Consider the following 8565-nt stretch of genomic DNA (forward strand, 5'->3'; position numbering starts at 1 on the left):
TTCCAGCTCTGGCACCACATGCTGGAAATAATTTGACCAAGATTACAGAGGGTGTCTGATAAAAACAAGTAGGTGCTTTGGAAGAGTGTGGCTCTTGGTTATCTGCTCAGACCATTCTCTATCTTTTTGTATTACCATGACTTACAGGCATAGCGTATGTCACAGTTAACTGAATGGATGCCATACACAGTTCTTTATATCGAAAACATCGTTGCTACTAAAAGGAATGACACAGTTTGACTAGCAGTTAATTTCTTGTGTTTTTGTGAGGTTTTTATGAGCTTGGATACAAGTGAAAGTTGTTGCTTATGTAAATTGAGTTACCTAATTTTTTGGGTGTCTAGGTCGTTCAGAAATTTAATGCACGTTGGACCACGGATGAGCAGCTTCTTGCTGTGCAAGGTATGGCATTACAAGTCTATTTGTACTTCAGTTGGTGATAATCAAAATTCTGCATTTCAGAGCTGTGTTTCCCTTCAGTGACTAGTGAAGGGTTTTAACATTGCTGTGTATTAATGCACAAAGGATGGAATTGAACAAGGAAACAATATTGCCCCTTCCCCTCCCCAGGCAGTATAAATTGCACCATATGAATGTTTGCAAATAATCTCTGCTTGTCCAAGCTTTCAGAAAGTGAAACTCTACTGGGGGCACTGTTATGCTCTCTGCCTGCATAATGTCTCAAGTAGTGCAGACAGATTTACCCAGGTCTTCTAGATTTGGCACTGCCCATCTTTATTACACCTCAGTTCTCCAGGGATAGTCTTAACTGTGCCTCCCGCCCAATTCAGACTGCCCCCCCCCCCCCCCCCCGCCTTCGCCCCAGATTAATCTGAGAAAGGCTTGAAACCTTGTCAGAAGTTCAGCTTCAGCTCCTTATGTTGTGACTTGAGCCTGATTTGTGGTCTTTGTGGAAATAACAGATTGCTTTTGGTTTTCTTTTTGTTGCTTTTAGCAATTAGGAAATACGGCCGAGACTTTCAGGCAATCTCTGATGTGATTGGAAACAAATCTGTGGTGCAAGTGAAAAACTTTTTTGTAAATTATCGACGTCGTTTCAACATAGATGAAGTTCTACAGGAGTGGGAGGCAGAGCATGGCAAAGAGGAGACAAATGGAACCAATAGCCAGAAGCCTGTAAAATCCCCTGACAATTCCACTAAAATGTCCGAAGAGGAAGATGAGGTAAATCCAATTTAAAAGTCACATAAAATTCCCAATCTGAGCTCGGTTCAGATAAATGTGTATATATGTATACTTTCCGCAAAAGCCATTTTTGACAATCTTCAATCTGAGCATATTTCACTTCCTCTGGATATACAGATTCCAGTACTGATTTTGGGAACTGGGAATTCCAGACATACATGAAAGTGGAAAGAGAACAGTTAATTTGCAGCCCTCTGACAGTATCTGTATCTCATCAGCACATGGACATTTTAATGCCTCTTGCTGCCGAAACATCTGTATCTCACTTGGATGTTTTCCCTGCACTCAGTTCTCCAAGCTGTTCTAGGTTTGGCTTTGTGGGACCGTACAGTCTTCTGAGGCAAAGCTCGCTCTTTCATTTTTGACGATGGAGTGGTTTCACTCGGGGGAAGGGAAGACAGCTATAAACAAGGCGAATGTGTGAAACTGTTCACTCTGGAATTACCTAGAGACAAAGTTTCCTTGATTTTACAGCAGTTTCTGTGAAGACAGAAATTCTAGAAACAGCCTCTCCTTGATGGAGCTTCATGGAGATAACACTTCTCCAAAGACAATGTGTGTTTAAAGTTATCTAAGACTGTAGAATGTTTAAATATGAAAGGTGCAAATATGTAATATTAACACAGTCTTGCAAAAGAGAACCCCACTAGAGGTTTGCATGTTAAAAATGTCTGATCTAGGGCTCCCTTTGGCCTAATTTTATAAGGCAGCTTGGCACAAAAGCCTGATCTTCTAAATGCAAGCACAGTCAATAGCATAAGGCGAATTTTGGTCTCACATGGACTAAAGACGTCTCAGTGTACTGTATATTTTTGTTGCCCTGATTATGGTTGGCTCACTTGTATGTTGCCATTCAGGCATTCAGAGAGTATAACTTAATTGCTTCACAAATCCTAATAATGTGTTAATCAAGGATGCTTATATTTGGGGACTAGGTCCGAAGGTATGACAGATGAACAAAACCAAACTCAAAACACTTGCCTTCTCAGAAGGGTGTGAGTGAAATTGTCCCATTCTTCCAGAATTGAGAGGCGGAACAAAGAAGCAATGATACTAGTATATAGCCACCCATTTGAAAGACAGGTGACTTGTCACTGCCTTTTCCTGTGACCAGTAGAGTGGTATCTGTTAGCAGTGCAGAGCTTTTCTCTGAGCCCTCTGAGATTCTTCCTGGCTTCAAATGCACCCTTGCTCCTGAAGTTAGTCGAAAAAGAAGAGTCGCACTTGAGATAGGAAGAAAAAGTGTTGGTTTGCAGCAGGAACTGGAGTGTGCTGATGTGGCCAAGTGTGTGGATACTGGAGCAATGAGGATCCCAGACAAGTTAGCACAGGAGGAAGGAGAGTGAAGGCATGACAGCATGGTCTGGTGAAATGGCTGGTGGAGCAGCAGTTGTGATCCCCAAACTAGTGATGGAAAGTGCCCAGGCTGGAGATGAGCAAGTGCTGAGTGGTGAAAGGGGGTCCAAAATAATAGGCTGGTGGGATTAGTTAGTTACAAAGCCTAGAGAAAAGGCAACTATTGCCAGTTGGGCAATTCACTGTGCCCTGCAGTACAGTAAGGGATGAGGACAGAGCCTGCCTGCACCAGGCTGACACAAGCAGGGTGACAGTGAGCTGCCAGCCATGACACACCATGTATGCCTTACACTAGTACCATGTGGCTTGTGGTTCTTGATAAAGCCTGTTCTGGATGGTAGGAACTGATGTGTCACGGCTGGGAGGAGGAAGGTGCTGGCAGCATGGAGGGGATTTTAACTACCAAGCTTGCAGCTTTTTATAAAAATGCATGAGGAAGAGACATGGGGGTGTCGCACAGTGGACATCTAATGGCCACCATCCTCTCTGAGCACATCAGGCATTGCCTCTCAGGCTGGCTGTAAATGTGGTGCTCCTGCCTTCAGAGGTAACACAAGCACAGTGCTGACTGGGTGCCTGTCTGAGCAGTTCTGGGGGCAAAGTGAAATGTCATTGGGATTATCACATAAGTGATACATATGGGCTAGGAGGGGGGCTCCTGGTCCCTCCTGAGCTGCGCAGTACTATGCAGCTGGTGCCTGCTCTTGAGAGTACTTGCACAGGCAGCTGGTCAAGTCAGGTGGACTCAGTCAGCAGTAGCCAGGAGAAGACTTTGGCTGAACACTGCACTCCCTTGGGTGCTTTCCCCCCCGGCATGCCTTGACTACCTGGCTGCCAGCCTAGGAAAAGCTTTGTCAGCCCTCTGACTGCTCTGGGCTTTCCCCTTCAGTGTGTTTTCATAGTGAGTGGCTGCAGTTCCTTTTTTTGTTGTTTTTTTTTTTTTTTCTTTTTGAGGGGGGGAGGTGAGACTGCTGATTATAAAGCAGCCTCAACTCCAGTCTTAATTCTTCTATGTTTTCATTCCCAACAAATCCCGGTGTGGTTCAGAATAGAGGAAGCTGCTGTGATTCCTCCAATGTGTGAAAGTTGTCAGTCTTGTCGCTTTCAGTACCACAGATCTGGGGTGAAGTTTGGAGATGCAAGAAAGCCTATGTGTATTCATTTTTAAACTAAACGTCTCCTTTTTCTCCCCCCTCCCCCTTCCCTCCAGGCTACTTCTGTTCTTGATGTCAGATATGCATCTGCTTCGTGAGAAGGTGCTGTAGCCTAGAACAATTTGTGTTGACTACTGTGTTATCCAGGATATCAGGTATTAGAAACCTCAGACAGCCATCTGCATCATATCTGTGGACAAGCAGCTATTACCAAAAAAAGGCAAACGCTTCCAGTCCTGTGCTACATCTGCCTTAATCTCCCCTCATTCCTCCATACTGCCTCCACTTTCTTTCAAAAGCACCCAGGTAGCTCAGCTTTCCATTTCATCAACGTCCTGCTTAAGCATGGGGATTTCTAGAACCAGTAACACCTGTCTTTTGACAATTGGACAAATTTTGACCAACCTGCAAAACAAGGAGCTCCTTAGCAGCCCCACAGTAACTCTACACATTAGGAGTTCTTATAATACTTGGTCCGTAGGGTATAAGTATGTATTGCTGCATGGCCTTGTGGTCTCCGCTTCCTGTGTATTCTTACGATGACACTATTATTAGTGAGCTTTCTATAAAGGAGAGGCCTGTGCACATACCAGTGGTGTCAGGTTTGTTCTGAAATGACAGGGCATGTTAACAAGCAATCTTGAGTAATGCAAAGCGATAGGAAATGTTATTTCTAAGGTTTGATCAGTCCAAGGTTGTAGACGTAACTCATTACACTTCTGGTTTGTGCAATTCTTTCCACTGTATTTGTGTGTTCTTGCTTCATAGAAAGCTCCCTAATTGAGCATTTTACTCCTGTATATTTTAATGGCTTTTATTTAGTGCAAAAGGGAATAAATAACCTGAAACTGATACGCTATTTAACCCCTGGCATTCAGCATTTGCATTGTAACTTGTTAAATGAGTGCTACACAACTTTCTTTTTCCTGATCCTCTGTGGGATTAAGTCAAAACAACTTTCTCTGGTGCCTCTCCTTCTGGAATATGTGCCTTTTTACATTTGGCTACCATAGGTCACTTTCTGTCCCAGTGTCTCATTCCTCTTCAGAGCGCTGTTTGCCAAAGACATCAAACTACTTCTCCCACTGGAAGTCTAGACAAGGGTTGGAGCACAAAATTCAACCTTCAAGTAGTTTTTGGTCTCTTGGAAGTTTAATGGAGAAGAACTGGGTTAATTTCATTGGCCATTTTAACCCTTCTGAAGCACACATCGCTTTCATGTTCTCAACCAAAATATGCAATTTGAAATCTAAGAGGTGCTTTTCCAAATACTTGGTGCATGCAGCTTTCAAATCCCCAGCCCTCTGCTCGGATATCCTGTGCTGTGACCTATCTAGCTGGCTTGAACTGGAGCTGTTCTTGAAAGTCCTGTATGAGGACTTTGCACCTTGAACAAGGTAGTTAGTTGCTGACTGCCGAGCAGACAGTGTTCAGAGAAGCTGGAAGCAGCAGTATTACGTCTTGTCCAGTGGAAAGCTGCAAAATAACACTAGTCACAAAGCATTTAAAATGGTTAATGTAATGATGTTGGAAGAAACCACCATGTGTCTTTGCGGGTGGAAAGAAGGACCTTCTTTGCCTCTCTTCCTCTACAGAGGGTTCAAGCCAAGGTGGCACAGAGCAATGTGTGGCACCAGCCTCTTAACACAACATGAAATGAGCTAGGCCATGTCCTGGCCTGCAGCCAAGGTGCTGCAGCTTGGAGTCTAGCCCCGAACTTGGTGCTGATGTTTTAGCTGCTGGGCTGTGCCATGTTGTGTGCTGTGACTGCTCTGTTCTTTGTACCTAAGTGAGGTAGGCTAATGCCAGCTGACTCACAGCCAGCTGTGACTGCACCTCCTGCAGAGTAGACACAACCCAAGAAAGGCAGGGGAGGTAGCCTCATGTACTGCTGAGGTGGTCTCCTTAGGCCTTGTGTGGGGAAAGTAATTCAACATCAGAAATCAAGCAACAACAAATAGGCGAAGGAGCAGATAGGGATTTCTTAGGGCCAGCTAGAGTGTGGAACCCAAAAAGAGGGCCTGTTTCAGCCACTTTGCGGTTGTTTCTGAGTAGTTTCATTCTGGTAGCCCCAGGCTGATCCTTTGAGGTGATGGTAGGATGGAAGGGAGTTATTCCCCATCCTCTGTATGGGGAACCTGTAATCCCAAGTTTGTGGCAACATCTCTACAGCTGTTGATGTGAAGTGGCAGCTTTGGTGGCCCTGCAGATGTTCCTTCAGTCCTGTGACAGTTGGAGTTGGGAGTTTCTTGTGGGAAAGGACACTAGTTGTTAGCCAGTGTGAATTAGGATTAAAGACCGGGCAAATAGCACTGTGAATTCAGCTGACAGTTCTGGTGTAAAGCAATGCCACTCATTAGAAATACTCTAGTATTAAACCTCCTGCTGGTACCAATGCACAGAGATGGGTCCTCGCCAGTGTGAGGGTTGTGTGAGCTTGCATCCTGGCTGGTGAAACTCATCAGGAGAGGCTTCTGCTGGCGAGTGAAGTTACCTGTGAGGACTTTTCATCGGATTTTGCCCTCAAATCTGTCCATCTTATGATCAGAAAAGTTGTGTTTTGGCTTCATCCCCAAGGGATAGGGGGAAAACATGTATAATTCATGATATTAGGAAGAAAAAAGTTGTTTAATTACTTTTCAGTTGACTGCTATCTTATTGTAGTTGATACATACAATATAATAGCACTGTAAACATTTAGTTTTTTACATTCTCTTTAACTATATTTTTAAATGCGATAAACTCATTTTAGCTTTTGAAAGTTTAAATGGTTTGGTCTTGTTTAGGTGAAGACCCTCTTTTTCTATTTAAATGGGTCAAGCATTAGATACATTAACTGGTTGCATTCTGATTAGAAGGGTCCACAAAGATAACTGCATAAGATAGAATATTCACTTAAATTTTGTTTCTTAAACTATCAATGTGAATGTCATAATTATATATATTTTGTGGAAAATGAGAAATTATTTCTCCTAAGTATAAGTTATTGTGCAAAATATGGTATCGTTAAAGAAAATGATAGTTTAAGTTTTAGTTTTAGAAATCTTAAAGATATAAAAGTGTATTGCATATGCATAAACAAATTTCATTTGTTCTATTTAATTTTTATGTAGTTGTGTAAAGTGCTAGGTAACTTCTTTTTTCGCTTATCCAATAAAACAACCTTGTTACTTGAATATTCGTGTTTAACTGGTTTGAAACAGTGATCAATTTTTGTAATATAATCTTTTAACCAAGGGAAAAAAAAATACATGCCTCAGTTGTGCTTAACAATATAGCAACAATGTACAATCAGATGCTTAAGACCATAGTAGCCATAACTGGTAGTACAACCACAATGGTTGTCTTGATATATTTAATACCAATGGGGATAATGAATTCTTAATATATTTTTACAAGTTTGCAACCAGGAAGACCCCATAAATATCCACTAGAACACTTTTTTAATAGTTAATATAAGAGTGAAACTCTTATTCTCTTAAAGCAATGTCCTGACAAACATTTTTCTTTCCTGTACAAATACATCTGAAACGTTATGTATTAAAATATGCTCATTGTCACTTTAACGTTCAGTTTTTATTCTCTAAATCGCTAACATTCTGTTGGTATTCTTGCACACCAAATATGAGCCAAACAGTGCATTACACTAACTTGATCACTGGATTTGTGGACATAAATCTCCAAGTCAATGAAGCGCAAAAATATTCTAGGAAATGTTTCTGAAAATGCGTTTCTTCAGATCTGTATAAAATTAGGCATAGCCCATTCAGAGATGAGTGGCCTGGTATTTACTCCTTACAAAAAGAAGAAAATGTATTTTTATTAGCTCCAGCTTGTCTTCAGCAAGTCAAAAATCTAGTGATCTTGTGCAATGCCCCTAAAGCGAATACTTTCTGCCACTCCCTGGATTAATGCAGCTTTTCCTGTTGATAGTAAAGCACAATTGCAGTGAAAGTTACAGTTCAGAAAATGGAAGGTCAGTATAGTCTATGCATGTTGTATAATAATGAGTGTTTACATTCATATTCTCCTAAAATAAAATTTATACTGGAGTGTATAGTATTCCATTATGTAGATTTTATCAATTTTGTTAACTGCTTATAGATTGCTTAAAAGAAGTTTTTTCAAGATTTTAAAAGATGTATAAGGTTAAGTTTGCAAATATAATGGAAATGCTGTATAGCTTTTGAAGTGATAAAATACTTGTTGGGATTTTAAAGAAAGTATGTTGTCATAATGCTGTTGTAAGTAATATTTTAAATGTCTTTTTTGCCTGTTTTCTATTATTCAGCACACTTACTGTGATGAATGTTCATAGCATTATAAAATTGCTTAGCCACTGAAAAGTAACATTTGGTTTTGAATTATTTTACTGTATGAGGAATTATAGTGGGGTAAATTCCTTTGTGAAATTCTACATAATTCATTTTTCTATGATTTCCAATGTTTGCTGACATCAAATAAAATTTTTTCAAGCCATTGATGTAATAAAATATGTAGTAAAGTGTTATTGATGTAAAATGTGGTTCTGAAATGTAATTGATCCCCTCCCTTTCAAATTTTGGTCCGGAGAACCGGCTGGAGTTTGCCCCTTCCTGTATTGCATTGTCTGTGCGTAGGTGTCGGTCGCAGCGCAGGTTGACCATGGCTGGAGCCAGCAGGCAGAGTCCTGCGCTCTTGGGACGCTGGAACAGCCTTTAGGACACTGCTCCCGGCCGGAGCTGCCTGATGCAGTTCATGCCAGTGGCCCCGCAGAGACATCTGCTCCTTTTTTGATGGTGCAGCATACTCCTTCCCTGGGCCGTGCAGCCGCACACTCCACGGCCCCACTAGCACGGCGTTGCCTTCG

The 8565-nt window shown here is 41.7% G+C and overlaps 1 protein-coding gene across 2 annotated transcripts in view; it reads left to right on the plus strand.

Moving 5' to 3' along the window:
* Nucleotides 1-8209, plus strand: part of RCOR1 (REST corepressor 1) — an 88694-nt gene extending 80485 nt beyond the window's left edge. For both annotated transcript variants that reach the window (XM_074868818.1, XM_074868819.1), the window contains 3 exons: nucleotides 345-402; nucleotides 956-1185; nucleotides 3773-8209. In XM_074868818.1, coding sequence (XP_074724919.1) covers nucleotides 345-402; nucleotides 956-1185; nucleotides 3773-3814 — 330 coding nt within the window. In that variant the 3' untranslated portion in view covers nucleotides 3815-8209. The remainder of the gene's footprint in view (nucleotides 1-344; nucleotides 403-955; nucleotides 1186-3772) is intronic.
* The last annotated feature ends 356 nt before the right edge of the window (nucleotides 8210-8565 follow it).

The sequence above is a fragment of the Strix uralensis genome, chromosome 4 (assembly GCF_047716275.1).
Source record: "Strix uralensis isolate ZFMK-TIS-50842 chromosome 4, bStrUra1, whole genome shotgun sequence".
NCBI lineage: Eukaryota > Metazoa > Chordata > Aves > Strigiformes > Strigidae > Strix > Strix uralensis.